The sequence below is a fragment of the Salmo salar genome, chromosome 01, assembly GCF_965601325.2.
Source record: "Salmo salar chromosome 01, fSalSal1, whole genome shotgun sequence".
NCBI classification, from domain to species: Eukaryota; Metazoa; Chordata; class Actinopteri; order Salmoniformes; family Salmonidae; genus Salmo; species Salmo salar.
In genome coordinates, this window is record NC_138291.1 from 68603554 (window position 1) to 68624738 (window position 21185).

The following is a 21185-nucleotide window of genomic DNA, read 5'->3' on the forward strand; positions in this document are numbered from 1 at the left end:
CCCAAACAATTTGAACTTCTACTTTTAAAAATCCATCTCTCTAAAAACAAGTCTCTCACCGTTGCCGCCTGCTATAGACCACCCTCTGCCCCCAGCTGTGCTCTGGACACCATATGTGAACTGATTGCCCCTCATCTATCTTCAGAGCTCGTGCTGCTAGGTGACCTAAACTGGGATTAACACCCCAGCCATCCTACAATCTAAGCTTCATGCCCTCAATCTCACACAAATTATCAATGAACCTACCAGGTACCACCACAAAGCCATAAACACGGGCACCCTCATAGATATCACCAAATTGCCCTCTAAATACACCTCTGCTGTTATCAACCAAGATCTCAGCGATCACTGCATCATTGCCTGCATCCGTAATGGGTCAGCGGTCAAACGACCTCCACTCATCACTGTCAAACGCTCCCTGAAACATTTCAGTGAGCAAGCCTTTCTAATCGACCTGGCCCGGGTATCCTGGAAGGATATTGACCTCATCCCGTCAGTAGAGGATGCCTGGTTATTTTTTTTAAATGCCTTCCTCACAATCTTAAATAAGCATGCCCCATTCAAGAAATTTAGAACCAGGAACAGATATAGCCCTTGGTTCTCTCCAGACCTGACTGCCCTTAACCAACACAAAAACATCATGTGGCGTTCTGCATTAGCATCGAACAGCCCACGTGATATGCAACTTTTCAGGTAAGTTAGAAACCAGTATACACAGGCAGTTAGAAAAGCCAAGGATAGCTTTTTCAAGCAAAAAATGTGCTTCCTGCAACACAAACTCAAAAACGTTCTGGAACACTGTAAAGTCCATGGAGAATAAGAACACCTCCTCCCAGCTGCCCACTGCACTGAGGACAGGAAACTCTGTCACCTCCGATAAATCCACTATAATTGAGAATTTCAATAAGCATTTTTCTACGGCTGGCCATGCTTTCCACCTGGCTACCCCTACCATGGTCAACAGCACTGCACCCCCCACAGCTACTCGCCCAAGCCTTCCCCATTTCTCCTTTTCCCAAATCCAATCAGCTGATGTTCTGAAAGAGCTGCCAAAATCTGGACCCCTACAAATCAGCCGGGCTAGACAATCTGGACCCTTTCTTTCTAAAATTATCTGCCGAAATTGTTGCAACCCTTATTACTAGCCTGGTCAACCTCTCTTTCGTGTTATCTGAGATTCCAAAAGATTGGAAAGCAGTTGCTGTCATCCCCCTATTCAAAGGAGGGGACACTCTTGACCCAAACTGTTACAGACCTATATCTATCCAACCCTGCCTTTCTAAGGTCTTCGAAAGCCAAGTTAACAAACAAATTACCGACCACTTCGAATTCCACTGCACCTTCTCCGCTATGCAATCTGGTTTCAGAGCTGGTCATGGGTGCACCTCAGCCACGCTCAAGGTCCTAAACGATATCGTAACCGCCATCGATAAGAAACAATACTGTGCTGCCGTATTCATTGACCTGGCCAAGGCTTTCGACTCTGTCAATCACCACATCCTCATCAGCAGACTAAATAGCCTTGGTTTCTCAAATGATTGCCTTGCCTGGTTCACCAAATACTTCTCTGATAGAGTTCAATGTGTTAAATCAGGGGGGCCTGTTGTCCGGGCCTCTGGTAGTCTCTATGGGGGTGCCACAGGGTTCAATTCTTGGGCCAACTCTTTTCTCTGTATACATCAATGATGTCGCTCTTGCTGCTGGTGAGTCTCTGATCCACCTCTATGCAGACAACACCATTCTGTATACTTCTGGCCCTTCTTTGGACACTGTGTTAACATCCCTCCAGACGAGCTTCAATGCCATACAACTCTCCTTCCGTGGCCTCCAACTGCTCTTAAATACAAGTAAAACTAAATGCATGCTCTTCAACCGATCGCTGCCCGCACCTGCCCGCCCATCCAGCATCACTATTCTGGACGGGCAGGCAACTACAAATACCTAGGTGTCTGGTTAGACTGTAAGCTCTCCTTCCAGACTCACATCAAACATCTCCAATCCAAAGTTAAATCTATAATTAGCTTCCTATTTCGCAACAAAGCATCCTTCACTCATGCTGCCAAACATACCCTCGTAAAACTGATCATCCTACTGATCCTCGACTTCGGTGATGTCATTTACCAAATAGCCTCCAACACCCTACTCAACAAATTGGATGCAGTCTATCACAGTGCCATCCATTTTGTCACCAAAGCCCCATATACTACCCACCACTGTGACCTTTACACTCTCGTTGGCTGGCCCTCACTTCATACTCGTCGCCAAACCCACTGGCTCCAGGTCATCTACAAGACCCTGCTAGGTAAAGTCCCCCCTTATCTCAGCTCACTGGTCACCATAGCAGCACACACCTGTAGCACACGCTCCAGCAGGTATATCTCTCTGGTCACCCCCAAAACCAATTCCTCCTTTGGCCGTCTCTCCTTCCAGTTCTCTGCTGCCAATGACTGGAAGAAACTACAAAAATCTCTGAAACTGGAAACACTTATCTCCCTCACTTGCTTTAAGCACCAGCTGTCAGAGCAGCTCACAGATCACTGCACCTGTTCATAGCCCATCTATAATTTAGCCCAAACAACTACATCTTCCCCTACTGTATTTATTTATTTAGCTCCTTTGCACCCCATTATTTCTATTTCTACTTTGCACTTTCTTCCACTACAAATCTACCATTCAAGGGTTTTACTTGCTACATTGTATTTACTTCGCCAACATGGCCTTTTTTGCCTTTACCTCCCTTATCTCACCTCATTTGCTCACATTGTATATAGACATATTTTTCTACTGTATGTTTGTTTTACTCCATGTGTAACTGTGTTGTTGTATGTGTCGAGCTGCTTTGCTTTATCTTGGCCAGGTCACAATTGTAAATGAGAACTTGTTCTCAACTTGCCTACCTGGTTAAATAAAAGGTGAAATAAAATAATAAATACAAACATACAGTGTGTGGTGCGTGCGCATGCGTGCGGCTGCGTGAGACTGTTTACTCTGAACACTGATGAGGGTCCTGAATGACTCATAAATCCTCTAGAGGTGCAAGGAGAGAAGATTTGGAAAAAACTCAAACACAGCAGATTGCCACTATTCCCACAGTGGGAAGTGAGACACTCTGCAAATGGCATGGTTCACCTGTCTTTAAAAACCCAGTTTGACATTTGGTACGGCTGCAGCTACAGCTGTAGGCTTGATTATTCTCGTTGGGGAGTCCGGTTTCCATTCACCTTTGATTTGCCTGTTCAGTAGAAACTCTGGAGAGGTTTCCCTCCACATTTCTCAGGGAGATTGCACACCTGCCTCTTCACTGGCTGTAACCTATCAACAGAGAAAAACTGTGCATTGAAACTGAAGCATCATAACAGAAACTCAAATACCCGTTAAAACACAATTAATATGGCCTCCCGAGTGGCGCATTGGTCTAAGGCACTGCATCACAGTGCTTGCTGTGCCACTTGAGATTCTGGGTTTGAGTCCAGGCTCTGTCGCAGCCGGCCGCGACTGGAAGACTCATGGGGTGGCGTACAATTGGCCCAGCGTCATCCGTGTTAAGGGAGTTGGCCGGCAGGGATGACCTTGTACCATCACACACCATGAAATTGAGGTGAAAAAGTGGTAACAAAAAATATTTATATAAAACACAATTGATATGCTGGCTTATAACAAAATTAAGCACATCTGTTTGTTGCTGAAAGCTGTTCACTTTTGCCACTGAAGTAGCCTCCCACCTGCAAGAGCTGAGAATGAAAATTACTGAAAAACCTGTCCAATATCCTCCAGAGAAGGGAAGTGCATCTCTCGCTTTTCCTGGAAGTCCTTTTGGACCTAAACGTCAATGTTTTGAACAAAAAAAATGTAATAAAATAATCAGTTAAACCTAGTTACAGTTGCACCTCCTGATATTTTCGACTGCATTTTGAAATGTTTGTCTCTGCTTCTGTCAGACATCCGTGGGTTGCAAACATTCCTGGACCAGGCGTCTCGGCAGGGTCTGGACGTGTCTCTGCAGAGGGTGGATCGCAATGTGAGCAGGGTGTTCGCCAACCTGTTCAGCACCATGCGGACCGAGGAGCTCAATCGCTACCGGGACACGCTGCGGCGGGCCGTGCTGCTCATGAGCCCCCGAGGAGCACAGGTGTTCATTCACCAGGTGAGTGGTGTGGTGACCACCATTATACTTTCCTTATTTTCTGTTTGGGATTAACTGAAAGGTCAAATGGTCATGTTATTAACTTTTATTTTATCAAGGGAGCTCAATTGAGACCAGGGTCTAATTTTCAATGGTACCCTGAGCCAATAAAGTAAAATATAATAAAAAGAACAAGTACATTTGTTACGAATCCCTTTTGCCATGCTGTCTAGGGGGGGGATGGAAATGAGACCCGTAACATATCTCATGCAAATCAAAATAGTGAAAAGGAACAATGAGAACCAATAACCACAAACAACTTAAATCTACCGTCAAACACTTATGGTTTATTTGGTAAACACAAGGTTGGGGGGGGGGGGGGGGGGGGTGAGCTGAGCTGGACCCAAGGAAATAAATAATAAGTATCCAAAAACCCCTAAGCTAGTCTTACCTGTCTCAAGCACAGCTAGCTAACTAACCAATAAAATACAGTTGGTGGTCCGCCCAGTTCGAACTAGTGTACTTGGGCAATGTTTTCCAACGGGTAGTGTATGCCCATGGGCAACTTGTCTCGGTATCCGCTTTTACCACCAACAAACAGTCATACCCCATAACAATACGTACTCACATAATACTGGACAAATGTGACATGTAGGTGCAAAAAAAAAGAGAGATCTCCAGAAACAACTGATTGGGTTCCTTTTAAACCAAGGGAATCTGATTGGGTAAGGGAAAAGGAGCAGGTGTGTCTTCTGATTAGCGACTGATTGGCGACTGATGACTGGCACCTGTGACAAGGGCAGAAGGAGAGAAAACAAACACACACAGGATACCTCTATCCATAACAACATTACATTAGGACATCACTAACATCACAGCCATCATAAACAAGTTATTAAATAAATAAATCAAAACAATTGCAGACCTCTGTGAACTCGTTTATCATCAGGGTTTTAAAATGCCATATGGCACCAGGGAACAGTGACGACCCATCATTCAGGGCAGCTGGGGCAGAGCCTGTTTTGAGCCCCACCTGTTTATATATAGTACCAGGCAAAAGTTTAGGCACACCTACTCATTCAAGGGTTTTTCTTTATTTTTACAATTTTCTACATCAAAGCTATGAAATAACACATATGGATTCATGTAGTAACCAAAAAAGTGTTAAACAAATCAAAATATATTTTAGATTCTTCAAAGTAGCCCTCCTCAGCCTTGATGACAGCTTTGCACACTCTTGGCATTCTCTCAACCAGCTTCACGTGAAATGCTTTTCCAACAGTCTTGAAGGAGTTCCCACATATACTGAGCACTTGTTGCCAGCTTTTCGTTCACTCTACGGTCCAACTCGTCCCAAACCATCTCAATTGGGTTGAGGTTGTGTTATTGTGGAGGCCAGGTCATCTGATGTAGCACTCCATCACTCTCCTTCTTGGTCAAATAGCCCTTACACAGCCTGGAGGTGTGTTGGGTCATTGTCCTGTTGAAAAACATATTATAGTCCCGCTAAGCGCAAACCAGATGGAATGGCGTATCGCTGCAGAATGATGTGGTAGCCATGCTAGTTAAGTGTGCCTTGAATTCTAAATAAATCACAGACAGTGTCACCAGCAAAGCACCCCCACACCATCACATCTCCTCCATGCTTCACGGTGGGAACCACACATGCGGAGATCAACCGTTCACCTTCTCTGCGTCTCACAAAGACACCAGAAATACAACATTTGGACTCAAAGGACAGATTTTTACCGGTCTAATGTCCTTTGCTTGTGTTTCTTGTCCTGAGCAAGTTTCTTCTTCTTATTGTCTCCTTTAGTAGTGGTTTCTAAGCAGCAATTTGGCCTGATTCACGCAGTTTCCTCTGAACAGTTGATGTTGAGATGTGTCTGTTACTTCAAATCTGTGAGGCATTTATTTGGGCTGCAATGTAACTTTAATTAACTTATCCTCTGCCACAAAGTAACTCTGGGTCTTCCTTTCCTGTGGCACTCCTCATGAGAGCCAGTTTCATCATAACGCTTGATGGCTTTTTTGAGTGCACTTGAAGAAACTTTCAAATTTCTTGACATTTTCCAGATTGACTGACCTTCATGTCTTAAAGTAATGATGGACTGTCGTTTCTCTTTGTTTATTTGAGCTGTTCTTGCCATAATATGGACTTGATATTTTACCAAATAGAGCTATTTTCTGTATACCACCCCTACCTTGTCACAACACAACTGATTGGCTCAAACGCATTAAGAAGGAATGAAATTCCACAAATAAACTTTTTACAGTGCACACCTGTTAATAACCTCTTACATCTAGACGTTCCGCTAGCGGAACACCTGCTCCAATATCCAATGATAGGCGTGGCGCGAATTACAAATTCCTCAAAAATGCAAAAACTTCCATTTTTCAAACATATGACCATTTTACACCATTTTAAAGACAAGACTCTCCTTTATCTAACCACACTGTCCGATTTCAAAAAGGCTTTACAGCGAAAGCAAAACATTAGATTATGTCAGCAGAGTACCCAGCCAGAAATAATCAGACACCCATTTTTCAAGCTAGCATATAATGTCACAAAAAAACACAGCTAAATGCAGCACTAACCTTTGATGATCTTCATCAGATGACACTCCTAGGACATTATGTTATACAATACATGCATGTTTTGTTCAATCAAGTTCATATTTATATCAAAAACCAGCTTTTTACATTAGCATGTGACGTTCAGAACTAGCATTCCCACCGAACACTTCCGGTGAATTTACTAAATTACTCACGATAAACGTTCACAAAAAACATAACAATTATTTTAAGAATTATAGATACAGAACTCCTTTATGCAATCGCGGTGTCCGATTTTAAAATAGCTTTTCGGTGAAAGCACATTTTGCAATATTCTGAGTAGATAGCTTGGCCATCACGGGCTAGCTATTTTGACACCCACCAAGTTTGGCCCTCACCAAACTCAGATTTACTATAAGAAAAATTGGATTACCTTTGCTGTTCTTCGTCAGAATGCACTCCCAGGACTTCTACTTCAATAACAAATGTTGGTTTGGTTCCAAATAATCCATAGTTATATCCAAATAGCGGCGTTTTGTTCGTGCGTTCAAGACACTATCCGAAGGGTAAAGAAGGGTGACGCGCCCGGCGCGTTTCGTGACAATTGTTTTTTAAATATTCCATTACCAAACTTCGAAGCATGTCAAACGCTGTTTAAAATCTATTTTTATGCGATTTTTCTCGTAAAAAAAGCGATAATATTCCGACCGGGAAACCCTGTTTTCGTTCAAAGACGAAAAAATAAAAACATGGAGTCGTCTCGTGCACGCGCCCCCAGTCTCATTGTTCTCAGATCGACCACTATCCAAATGCGCTACTGTTTTTCAGCCATGGCCTGCAAAGTCATCATTCAATGTTCTGGCGCCTTCTGAGAGCCTATGGGAGCGTTAGAAAATGTCACGTTACAGCAGAGATCCCCTGTTTTGGATAGAGATGATCAAGAAGGCCAAGAAATAGTCAGAGAGGGCGCTTCCTGTTTGGACTCTTCTCAGGTTTTGGCCTGCCAAAGGAGTTCTGTTATACTCACAGACACCATTCAAACAGTTTTAGAAACTTTGGAGTGTTTTCAATCCAAAGCTCATAATTATATGCATATTCTAGTTTCTGGGCAGGAGTAATGATCAGATTAAATCGGGTACGTTTTTATCCGGCCGTGAAAATACTGCCCCCTATCCATAACAAGTTAATTGAAATGCATTCCAGGTGACATCCTTATGAAGCTGGTTGCACTCTTGAATGCCAAGAGTGTGCAAAGCTGTCATCAAGGCAAAGGGTGGCTACTTCGAAGAATCTCAAATCTCAAATATATTTTGATTTGTTTAACACTTTTTTGGTTACTACATGATTCCATATGTGTAATTTCATAGTTTTGATGTCCTCACTATTATTCTACAATGTTGAAAATAGTCAAAATAAAGAAAAACCCTTGAATGAGTAGGTGTGTCCAAACCTTTGACTGGTACTGTATATATATATATATACTGCTCAAAAAAATAAAGGGAACACTTCAACAACACAATGTAACTCCAAGTCAATCACACTTCTGTGAAATCAAACTGTCCACTTAGGAAGCAACACTGATTGACAATAAATTTCACATGCTGTTGTGCAAATGGAATAGACAACAGGTGGAAATTATAGGCAATTAGCAAGACACCCCCAATAAAGGAGTGGTTCTGCAGGTGGGGACCACAGACCACTTCTCAGTTCCTATGCTTCCTGGCTGATGTTTTGGTCACTTTTGAATGCTGGCGGTGCTTTCACTCTAGTGGTAGCATGAGACGGAGTCTACAACCCACACAAGTGGCTCAGGTAGTGCAGCTCATCCAGGATGGCACATCAATGCGAGCTGTGGCAAGAAGGTTTGCTGTGTCTGTCAGCGTAGTGTCCAGAGCATGGAGGCGCTACCAGGAGACAGGCCAGTACATCAGGAGACGTGGAGGAGGCCGTAGGAGGGCAACAACCCAGCAGCAGGACCGCTACCTCCGCCTTTGTGCAAGGAGGAGCAGGAGAAGCACTGCCAGAGCCCTGCAAAATGACCTCCAGCAGGCCACAAATGTGCATGTGTCTGCTTAAACGGTCAGAAACAGACTCCATGAGGGTGGTATGAGGGCCCAACGTCCACAGGTGGGGGTTGTGCTTACAACCCAACACCGTGCAGGACGTTTGGCATTTGCCAGAGAACACCAAGATTGTCAAATTCGCCACTGGCGCCCTGTGCTCTTTACAGATGAAAGCAGGTTCACACTGAGCACGTGACAGACGTAACAGAGTCTGGAGACGCCGTGGAGAACGTTCTGCTGCCAGCAACATCCTCCAGCATGACCGGTTTGGCGGTGGGTCAGTCATGGTGTGGGGTGGCATTTCTTTGGGGGGCCGCACAGCCCTCCATGTGCTCGCCAGAGGTAGCCTGACTGCCATTAGGTACCGAGATGAGATCCTCAGACCCCTTGTGAGACCATATGCTGGTGCGGTTGGCCCTGGGTTCCTCCTAATGCAAGACAATGCTAGACCTCATGTGGCTGGAGTGTGTCAGCAGTTCCTGCAAGAGGAAGGCATTGATGCTATGGACTGGCCCGCCCGTTCCCCAGACCTGAATCCAATTGAGCACCTCTGGGACATCATGTCTCGCTCCATCCACCAACGCCACGTTGCACCACAGACTGTCCAGGAGTTGGCGGATGCTTTAGTCCAGGTCTGGGAGGAGATCCCTCAGGAGACCATCCGCCACCTCATCAGGAGCATGCCCAGGCGTTGTAGGGAGGTCATACAGGCACGTGGAGGCCACACACACTACTGAGCCTCATTTTGACTTGTTTTAAGGACATTACATCAAAGTTGGATCAGCCTGTAGTGTGGTTTTCCACTTTAATTTTGAGTGTGACTCCAAATCCAGACCTCCATGGGTTGATAAATTGGATTTCCATTGGTTATTTTTGTGTGATTTTGTTGTCAGCACATTCAACTATGTAAAGAAAAAAGTATTTAATAAGATTATTTCTTTCATTCAGACCTAGGATGTGTTGTTTAAGTGTTCCCTTTATTTTTTTTAGCAGTATATATATATATATATAGATACATATATATATGTTGTGTGTTGCCTGTTTTGCATGTTATTTTTTGCATTAATACGTGTCACGTATCAGTTTGCAAACAATGTAAAAACATTTTTTGGAATTAATAAAGCTGCATACAAACAAGGTCTCTTTTTTGCTTTTTTGAGTAAGGTAGCTCCAAAATGCAGGTGTTTCAGCCTAGCTCAGTGCTTTCTGTGGTGGTAGGGCAGCCAGTGGAAAATATGGAGCGTTGGGGTTGATAATGTTCTCTAGTTGCGCCGTGATTGGCTCAATGTTCTGTCACTCACAGGGACACTACATCACCGCAAAATCTACAGGAAGAGCTAAAAAATTCAAGCCCCTTGGGTGCTGCATAGAGTTACATTAGAAGTGCCATCTAAGAAGGCTCAAGGTCATTGGCCACAGATAGAATGCCGTCAAATCACGTTATATCTACCGTAGCATTTATTGGACTGATCATGTCAACATCATACTTTCAAATTCTTAGCGAGGAAGCTAGACAAGCGGTCACCATCATGAATCATGTCGACAATCTACAGCCAAATGCTTTTCAATCCTAGTCATATAAAGATAAATTATATATAAAACGTATCAGTGCTCATTGGCCATTGGACATAAACATTAGACAACAAGTTGGAAACTAATTTGTGCACAACATTTGAGAGAAGTAATCTTTTTATGCGTATGGAAAATGTATGGGATCTTTTATTTCAGCTCATGAAACATGGGACCAACACTTAACATGTTGTGCGTATAGTTTTGTTCAGTGTATATGTCCGTATGTCCAGTGTATAGTGTCTGGATATTATGTCCACTTATATTATGTCCATTATGTCCAGATTTCAGTGAAAGGCAATGTGGATGTTAAGAGCATTAATAGCACTCAGTAGCACTGTGTCATCTTGCTCAAGGGTCCACCAACCTTATTTGTATCCCTGTCAAAAGGTCTATCCCTGCTAAGATAACTACTCCTTCGGTCCAAGGTCTACTCTATTCTTCACATTTACCTAGGTATCAGTCTGTGGTATTGATATCGCAATCATTCTCTCTTTTTATATGTCTACCCTCTCCGCAGTGTCCCTTCTAACTCTATCTTTAACTTCCGTAGGGTTAACATTCTTATTATATTAAACCCTAACCACTCAGGTCCACTCTCTTATCTAGTGACTAACCCCTTGCATCTATTATCACTTTATTCTCACAGCCATTCTCCATAGTGTCCACTCTGTCCCAAGAGTACAATAATTCACTCTCCCCAGTTTCCACATAGTCACAGATGGTACCTTTGAACCTTCTACCTTTGAACCTTCCTGAATCTACTGATTTAAGATGGAAAGGGCTGGACATGACCTGTATTTGTGATCACAGCACGATTCATTGCCTCAACACACACAGAACACAACGATGGCATCAAAAATAAGCTTTCATGCTCACTAAGCCCACTGGCCTATCCCTTTCTATGATCCCATCACTGCCACTCAGCTTCAATCCCACCCACAGTGTTAATGAAAGGGGATGATTATAATTAAGCATGTCCAATACTGAAATCAGAATTAGCATTTTAAACACAATGAATTGTCTCAGCACAACTATCCCCCCAAGTCTCCAGCTCAATTAGACTGGCCAGAATGATAATGAAGGTCTCTGGTGTTGATTGCTTGAGTGGCGTCATTTGGAAGAAGTGAACTCTTCATTTTGGTCACATAAAGTAGCACTTTGAGTTGGCTAATAGCAAGGTAAGTGTTAGACATTGAATAGAGGACTCAATTTCCCCCATGCTGGTTTTGTTATTGCAGCAGAATCAGCATGGGGATATTTTGTTATCCCAGAAGATATTACGTGAGCCTCAGTTGAATGTTTTTAATGAGGATATACAGTGCTTTGCAAAAGTATTCAAACCCCTCAGATTATTTCACATTTTATTGTGTTACAGTGGGATTAAAATGGATTTTATATATTTTTTGTCTTTTATTATTTACTAAAATATAGTCGTTGCATAAGTATTCAGCCCATTTGTTTAGGCAATCCTAAATTAAGAAATGGGATTGAGCTAAGCACAGGCAAAAACCTGCTTCAGTTTGCTTTACAACAGACACTGAGAGAGGAATTAACCTTTCAGCAGGACAATAACCCACAACATGTGGCCAAATCTACACTGGAGTTGCTTACTAAAAAGACAGTGAATTTTCCTGAGTGGCTAAATTGCAATTTTGACTTAAATCTGCTTGAAAATGTATGGCAAGACTTTTGATCTTGACAGATCTTGAAGAATTTTGAAAAGAATAATGGGCAAATATTGCACAATCCATGCCTGCAAAGCACTAATAGACTCAACCAAGAAGACTCACAGCTGTAATCAATGCCAAAGGTGGTTCTAACATGTTTTGACTCAGGGAGCTGAATATTTATGCAACAACTATATTTTAGTTATTTAATTTCTATTAATCTTTTTTTAAAGTTTGAATTTTTCTTCCACTTTGACATTACAGAGTATTTTGTGTAGATTGTTGACAAAACATTACAATTGAATCAGTTTTAATCCCACTTTGTAACACATAAAATTGTGAAGGAATCCAAGGGTTCTGAATAATTTTGCAAGTCACTGTAGTATTTAATTATTGTAAACATCCACAAATTTTTTTGATCTCCTATAATTATTTCTAATATGTGTTGTAAATGTTTTAATGCATTTCTATTAATGTGTACATCTGAAAGGATTTGCGATGGTAGAATTAGCCCCCTTTCTCTATCTGGAACCAATAACTTAAATCTCTGTACTGGTATAATGCCGATACACAAGTGTGCAGTACATACTGTAAACAGTATATTGTCTTGTGGTAATTTCCAGGCTAGATATGAATATATTTTTATTCAGACAAGAATGAATGAATACAAAGTTGCTCACCACCTGCTCCTCTTTTGATTTGCTTGTAGGTCTAATCGCCCAATGCACCATCTTGTCTTGGTGATGAGATACAAGCAATGGATGCAATCAGATTAGAGCTGTCTCTGATGAAAAAAAATCTTGGTCGACCAAAAGTAATCTGTTCTTTCGACCAATCAATTGATGGAAATGTTTTTACATGTATTTTTCCATATACAGACACCCTGTTTTAATAAAATCAACTATATATGCATTGATTTAGTCTAATATTTTAACCTGTTTGGGATAGGGGGCAGTATTTTCACGGCCGGATAAAAAACATACCCGATTTAATCTGGAGTTTTTGTGAGTTTTTGTGAGTGGTCAGGCAGGGAACAATGACAATGGAGTGCGCGTGCACGAGACGACTCCATGTTTTTCTTTCAGTCTATAAATGAATATAACGTCGCCCGGTTGGAATATTAGCGCTATTTTACAAGAAAAATTGATTTTAAACAGCGTTTGACATGCTTCGAAGTACGGTAATGGAATATTTTCAAATATTTTGTCACGAAATGCGCCCGCGCGTCACCCTTCGGATACTGACATGAACGCACAAACATAACGGAGCTATTTGGATATAACTATGGATTATTTGAAACCAAAACAACATTTGTTGATGAAGTAGAAGTACTGGGAGTGCATTCTGACGAAGAACAGCAAAGGTAATCCAATTTTTCCTATTGTAAATCTGAGTTTGGTGAGCACCAAACTTGGTCGGTGTCAAATTAGCTAGCCTGTGATGGCCGAGCTATCTACTCAGAATATTGCAAAATGTGCTTTCGCCGAAAAGCTATTTTAAAATCTGACACCGCGATTGCATATAGGAGTTCTGTATCTATAATTCTTAAAATAATTGTTATGTTTTTTGTAAACGTTTATCGTGAGTAATTTAGTAAATTCACCGGAAGTTTGCGGTGGGAATGCTAGTTCTGAACATCACATGCTAATGTAAAAAGCTGTTTTTTGATATAAATATGAACTTGATTGAACAAAACATGCATGTATTGTATAACATAATGTCCTAGGAGTGTCATCTGATGAAGATCAAAGGTTAGTGCTGCATTTAGCTGTGGTTTTGGTTTTTGTGACATATATGCTTGCTTTGAAAATGGCTGTGTGATTTATTTTTGGCAGGGTACTCTCCTGACATAATCTAATGTTTTGCTTTCGCTGTAAAGCCTTTTTGAAATCGGACAATGTGGTTAGATTAACGAGAGTCTTGTCTTTAAATGGTGTAAAGTAGTCATATGTTTGAGAAATTGAAGTTATAGCATTTTTAAGGTATTTGTATTTTGCACCACGCTCTAACATTGGATATTGGTGTCTCTAACAGGTTTTAAGCTCACTGTCAACGTCGTGTGTGTAGGTGGCAGGGAAATCAGGCGCAGGAGAAACAAACTTCATATAAGCGGAGTAATTTAACCTGTTAGGGCTAGGGGGCAGTATTGACACGGCCGGATAAAAAACGTACCCGATTTAATCTGGTTACTACTCCTGCCCAGTAACTAGAATATGCATATAATTATTGGCTTTGGATAGAAAACACCCTAAAGTTTCTAAAACTGTTTGAATGGTGTCTGTGAGTATAACAGAACTCAAATGGTAGGCCAAAACCTGAGAAGATTCCATGCAGGAAGTGGCCCGTCTGAGAAGTTGTGTTTCATCTTGGCTCTTTTTATTGAAGACTGAGGATCTTTGCTCTAACGTGACACTTCCTACGGCTCCCATAGGCTCTCAGAGCCCGGGAAAAAGCTGAACGATAGAGGCAGCCTCTGGCTGAAACACATTATCGCTTTTGGCAAGTGGCCGATCAGAGTACTATGGGCTTAGGCGCGTGCCCGAGTCGACCGAATGCTTTATTTTCTTTCGTCTGTTTACCTAAACGCAGATTCCCGGTCGGAATATTATCGCTTTTTTACGAGAAAATGGCATAAAAATTGATTTTAAACAGCGGTTGACATGCTTCGAAGTACGGTAATGGAATATTTAGATTTTTTTTGTCACGAATTGCGCCATGCTCGTCACCCTTATTTACCCTTTCAGATAGTGTCTTGAACGCACGAACAAAACGCCGCTGTTTGGATATAACTATGGATTATTTTGAACCAAACCAACATTTGTTATTGAAGTAGAAGTCCTGGGAGTGCATTCTGACGAAGACAGCAAAGGTAATAACATTTTTCTTATAGTAAATCTGACTTTGGTGAGTGCTAAACTTGCTGGGTGTCTAAATAGCTAGCCCTGTGATGCCGGGCTATCTACTGAGAATATTGCAAAATGTGCTTTCACCGAAAAGCTATTTTAAAATCGGACATATCGAGTGCATAGAAGAGTTCTGTATCTATAATTCTTAAAATAATTGTTATGCTTTTTGTGAACGTTTATCGTGAGTAATTTTGTAAATTCACCGGCAGTGTTCGGTGGGAATGCTAGTCACATGCTAGTCACATGCTAATGTAAAAAGCTGTTTTTTGATATAAATATGAACTTGATTGAACAAAACATGCATGTATTGTATAACATAATGTCCTAGGTGTGTCATCTGATGAAGATCATCAAAGGTTAGTGCTGCATTTAGCTGTCTTCTGGTTTTTTGTGACATTATATGCTAGCTTGAAAAATGGGTGTCTGATTATTTCTGTCTGGGTACTCTGCTGACATAATCTAATGTTTTGCTTTCGCTGTAAAGCGGCTAGGGGGCAGTATTGACACGGCCGGATAAAAAACGTACCCGATTTAATCTGGTTACTACTCCTGCCCAGTAACTAGAATATGCATATAATTATTGGCTTTGGATAGAAAACACCCTAAAGTTTCTAAAACTGTTTGAATGGTGTCTGTGAGTATAACAGAACTCAAATGGTAGGCCAAAACCTGAGAAGATTCCATGCAGGAAGTGGCCCGTCTGAGAAGTTGTGTTTCATCTTGGCTCTTTTTATTGAAGACTGAGGATCTTTGCTCTAACGTGACACTTCCTACGGCTCCCATAGGCTCTCAGAGCCCGGGAAAAAGCTGAACGATAGAGGCAGCCTCTGGCTGAAACACATTATCGCTTTTGGCAAGTGGCCGATCAGAGTACTATGGGCTTAGGCGCGTGCCCGAGTCGACCGAATGCTTTATTTTCTTTCGTCTGTTTACCTAAACGCAGATTCCCGGTCGGAATATTATCGCTTTTTTTACGAGATAAATTGCATAAAAATTGATTTTAAACAGCGGTTGACATGCTTCGAAGTACGGTAATGGAATATTTAGAATTTTATTGTCACGAATTGCGCCATGCGCACGACCCTGATTTACCATTTCGGATAGTTTCTGGAACGCACGAACAAAACGCCGCTATTCGGATATAACGATGGATTATTTGGGACCAAACCAACATTTGTTATTGAAGTAGCAGTCCTGGGAGTGCATTCTGACGAAGACAACAAAGGTAATAACATTTTTGTTATAGTAAATCTGATTTTGGTGAAGGCTAAACTTGCCGGGTGTCTAAATAGCTAGCCCGTGATGGCTGGGCTATGTACTTAGAATATTGCAAAATGTGCTTTCACCAAAAAGCTATTTTAAAATCGGACATATCGAGTGCATAGAGGAGTTCTGTATCTATAATTCTTAAAATAATTGTTATGCTTTTTGTGAACGTTTATCGTGAGTAATTTAGTAAATTGTTAGTAAATTCCCCGGAAGTTTGCTAGTTCTGAACGTCACATGCTAATGTAAAAAGCTGTTTTTTGATATAAATATGAACTTGATTGAACAAAACATGCATGTATTGTATAACATAATGTCCTAGGTGTGTCATCTGATGAAGATCATCAAAGGTTAGTGCTGCATTTAGCTGTCTTCTGGTTTTTTGTGACATTATATGCTAGCTTGAAAAATGGGTGTCTGATTATTTCTGTCTGGGTACTCTGCTGACATAATCTAATGTTTTGCTTTCGCTGTAAAGCCTTTTTGAAATCGGACAGTGTGGTTAGATAAAGGAGAGTCTTGTCTTTAAAATGCTGTGAAATAGTCAGATGTTTGAAAAATTGACGTTTTTGTATTTTTGAGGAATTTGTAATTCGTGCCACGCCTATCATTGGATATTGGAGCAGGTGTTCCGCTAGCGGAACGTCTAGATGTAAGAGGTTAACGTTCTGAGAGCCTGGTCTGTAATAGAGGGTAAACACAAAACGGGTGAAAAACATGGCCCACCTTGCCTGGCGAGGATTCAGTCTCCTCGCCTCCCTGATGTACTCCAGATTGCGGTGGTCAGTCCAGATGAGAAAAGGGTGTTTAGCCCCCTCAAGCCAGTGTCTCCACTCCTTCAAAGCTTTGACGATAGCCAACAGCTCCCGGTCCCCCACATCATAGTTTCGCTCCTCTGGGCTGAGCTTCTTAGAGAAGAAGGCACAGGGGCGGAGCTTAGGTGGTGTACCCGAACGCTGAGAGAGCACAGCTCCTATCCCAGCCTCAGATGCTTCCACTTCCAGTATGAATTGCAAAGACGGATCCGGATGAGCCAACACAGGAACCAAGGTAAACAGAGCCTTCAGTTTCCTAAAAGCCCTGTCCGCCCCAGCCGACCACTGCAAGGGCACCGGACCCCCCTTCAGCAGTGAGGTAATGGGAGCAGCTACCTGACCAAAACCCCGGATAAACCTCCGGTAGTAATGGGCAAACCCTAGAAATCGCTGCACCTCCTTCACCGTGGTGGGAGTCGGCCAATTACGCACAGCTGCAATGCGGTCACTCTCCATCTCCACTCCTGATGTAGATAGGCGATATCATAAGAAGGAGACGGACTGTTGAAAGAACAGGCATTTTTCAGCCTTGACTTACAGATCATGCTCCAACAGGCGACCAAGCACTTTGCGCACCAGGGACACATGCTTGGCGCATGTAGCGGAGTAAATCAGAATGTCATCAATATACACCACTACACCCTGCCCGTGCAGGTCCCTGAAAATCTCGTCTACAAAAGATTGGAAGACTGATGGAGCTATCTTTAACCTCTTGCATCTAGACGTTCCGCTAGTGGAACGCCTTGCCAAATATCCAATGGAAGAACGTGGCGCGAAATACAAATACCTCAAAAATGCAATAATTTCAATTTTTCAACCATACGACTATTTTACACCATTTGAAAGATAACACTCTCGTTAATCCAACCACATTGTCCGATTTCAAAAATGCTTTACAGCGAAAGCAAAACATTAGATTATGTTAGGAGAGTACACAGCCAAAAATAATCACACAGCCATTTTCAAAGCAAGCATATATGTCACAAAAACCCAAAACACAGCTAAATGCAGCACTAACCTTTGATGATCTTCATCAGATGACACTCCTAGGACATTATGTTATACAATACATGCATGTTTTGTTCAATCAAGTTCATATGTATATCAAAAAACAGCTTTTTACATTAGCATGTGATGTTCAGAACTAGCATTCCCACCGCAAACTTCCAGTGAATTTACTAAATTACTCATCATAAACATTGACAAAATACATAACAATTATTTTAAGAATTATAGATACAGAACTCCTTTATGCAATCGCTATGTCAGATTTTAAAATAGCTTTTCGGCAAAAGCACATTTTGCAATATTCTGAGTACATAGCTCGGCCATCACAGGCTAGCTAATTTGACACCCACCAAGTTTGGGGCTCACTAAACTCAGAATTACTATTAGAAAAATGTGATTACCTTTGCTGTTCTTCATCAGAATGCACTCCCAGGACTTCTACTTCAACAACAAATGTTGTTTTGGTTCCAAATAATCCATAGTTATATCCAAATAGCTCCGTTTTGTTCGTGCATTCAGGTCACTATCCGAAGGGTAACGCGCGAGCGCATTTCGTGACAAAAAAATCTAAATATTCCATTACCGTACTTAGAAGCATGTCAAACGCTGTTTAAAATCAATGTTTATGCTATTTTTCTAATAAAATAGCGATAATATTCCAACCGGGCAACGTTGTATTCATTCAAAGGCTGAAATAAAAAATGTGAGAAGTCTTGTGCATGCGCATCTCAGTCTCACTGTCCCCAGGCTGACCACTTACAAACTCTGCTGCTGTACTTTGCCCAGAGAGAGCAGACACCCCATTCCACTTTCTGGCGGCTTTAGAGAGCCAATGGAAGCCTTAGAAAGTGTCATGTTACAGCACAGATGCTGTATTTTCGATAGAGATGCAACAGAAGGACAACAAATTGTCAGACAGGGCACTTCCTGTATGGAATCTTCTCAGGTTTTGGCCTGCCATATGAGTTCTGTTATACTCACAGACACCATTCAAACAGTTTTAGAAACTTTAGAGTGTTTTCTATCCATATCTACTAATTATATGCATATTCTCGTTTCTGGGCAAGAGTAGTAACCAGTTTGAATATGGTGACCCCCCTGCGTCACCATACTCAAAGGAGCTGTGGCTTCCATGATTAATCCTGACCCCAATGGTCGACTATCTAAGGTGTGAACGGGGAAAGGCACATCCACTGGTACAATGGGGATCCCTAAACTATGAGCAAAAGCTTGATCAATAAAATTCCCTGTCGCGCCTGAATCTACTAGCGCCTTATGCTGAGAACGCGGGGAAAAATTTATAAAAGCAACAGACACAAACATAAGTGCAACAGAGGGCACTGGATGAGAATGGAGCCTGCTCACCTGGTGTGGCGCCAGAGCACCCTGCCTGTTACCTCGACTCGCAGAGGAACCTACCCGACACCGACCAGCAGTGTGACTTCTGCGGCCACAGATGGTGCGCGAGCGGGAACCTCCTCCGGTCTCCCTGTGCACCCCCTCTCCCAGTTTTCTGGGTATAGGAGAGGGAGTGCGGCAGGATGGAACCACCAGACCACGATCTGGACGTCCGCGAGCAGCCAGCAAGTTGTCCAGCCGGATGGACAGATCCACCAGCTGGTAGAGAGTGAGGGTGGTGTCTCTGCAGGCCAGCTCCCGACGGACGTCCTCACGCAGACTGCAGCGGTAATGGTCGATCAGGGCCCTGTGATTCCATCCCGCACCAGCTGCCAGGGTCCTGAATTTCAGAGCAAAATCCTGGACGCTCCTCGTCTCCTGCCTCAGATGGTAGAGGCGCTCACTCTCCGCTCTTCCCTCGGGTGGATGGTCAAAGACTGCCCGAAAACGGCGGGTGAACTCCTCATAGTGGTCCAATGCCGAATCTCCTCCTTCACACATAGCGCTGGCCCACTCCAGGGCTCTCCCGGTGAGGCACGAGACGAGGGCGGAGCTCTTCTCACGGTCAGATGGAACTGGGTGGACCGTGGCCAGGAAAGGTCTAGTCTGAGTAGGGAACCCTGGCAGGTGGCAGCACTTCCGTCATACCCATGAGGCATGGATAGACGGATGCCACCGGGATCAGGTTGAGAGGGGGTGCCCAGGGTAGACTCCAGTTGGGCTGGTGGAGGCGCTGGAAAAACTCCCTGTCTCTCCCAGCGGTCCATATTCTGGACAACGCGATCCAGGGCGGCGCATAGATGGTGAAGCTTCTCCTCATTCTCCTGGAATGAAATATGGAATGAAATAAACCATATTCTTGTTTCACACAATTGTAGCATAGGTTGTGCGCTCTGCAAACAACGTTTCCAGTCCGACAATGAGAACGGTAAAGACTGGAATAATAATATATTGAGTGCATTAATAGACATAACCATAACCAAACAAACATTGTAGATTAGAAATGATAGGAATTAACGGTAAATGTAATATTAGTGATATATAGTACCGGTCAAAAGTTTGGACACACCAACTCATTCCAGCGTTTTTCTTTATTTTTACTGTTTTCTACATTGTAGAATAATAGTGATGACATCAAACTATGAAATAACACATATGGAATCATGTAGTAACCCAAAAAAGTGACAAATCAAAATATATTTTAGGTTCTTCAAAGTAGAGACCCTTTGCCTTGATGACAGCTTTGTAGACTCTTGGCATTCTCTCAACGAGCTTCAAGAGGTAGTCAACTGGAATGCCTTGTTAAAAGCTAATTTGTGGAATTTACTTCCTTCTTAATGCGTTTGAGCCAATCAATTGTGTTGTGACAAGGTAGGGGTGGTATACAGAAGATAGCCCTATTTTGTAAAAGACCAAGTCCATATTATGGGAAGAACAGTTCAAATAAGCAATGAGAAACGACAGTCCATCATTACATTAAGACATGAAGGTCAGTCAATCCGAAAATTTCAAGAACTTTGAAAGTTTCTTCAAGTGCAGTCGCAAAAACCATCAAGCGTTATGATGAAACTGGCTCTCATGAGGACCGCCACAGGAAAGGAAGGCCCAGAGTTACCTTTGCTGCAGAGGATAAGTTCATTAGAGTTAACTGTACCTCAGATTGCTGCCCAAATAATGGGCTGCAACCAGTGGAAAACTGTCCTTTGGTCTGATGAGTCCAAATTTGAGATTTTTGGTTCCAACCTCCATGTCTTTGTGAGAGATGGAGTAGGTGAACGGGTGATCTCTGCATGTGTGGTTCCCACCGTGAA

At 42.5% G+C, this 21185-nt stretch overlaps 1 protein-coding gene across 1 annotated transcript in view; it reads left to right on the plus strand.

Annotated features, from left to right (window-relative positions):
• LOC106607602 (glutamate receptor ionotropic, delta-1) overlaps positions 1-21185 on the plus strand; it is a 483227-nt gene that overhangs the window by 284370 nt on the left and 177672 nt on the right. The window contains exon 4 of the mRNA XM_014204697.3: positions 3939-4144. Coding sequence (XP_014060172.3) covers positions 3939-4144 — 206 coding nt within the window. The remainder of the gene's footprint in view (positions 1-3938; positions 4145-21185) is intronic.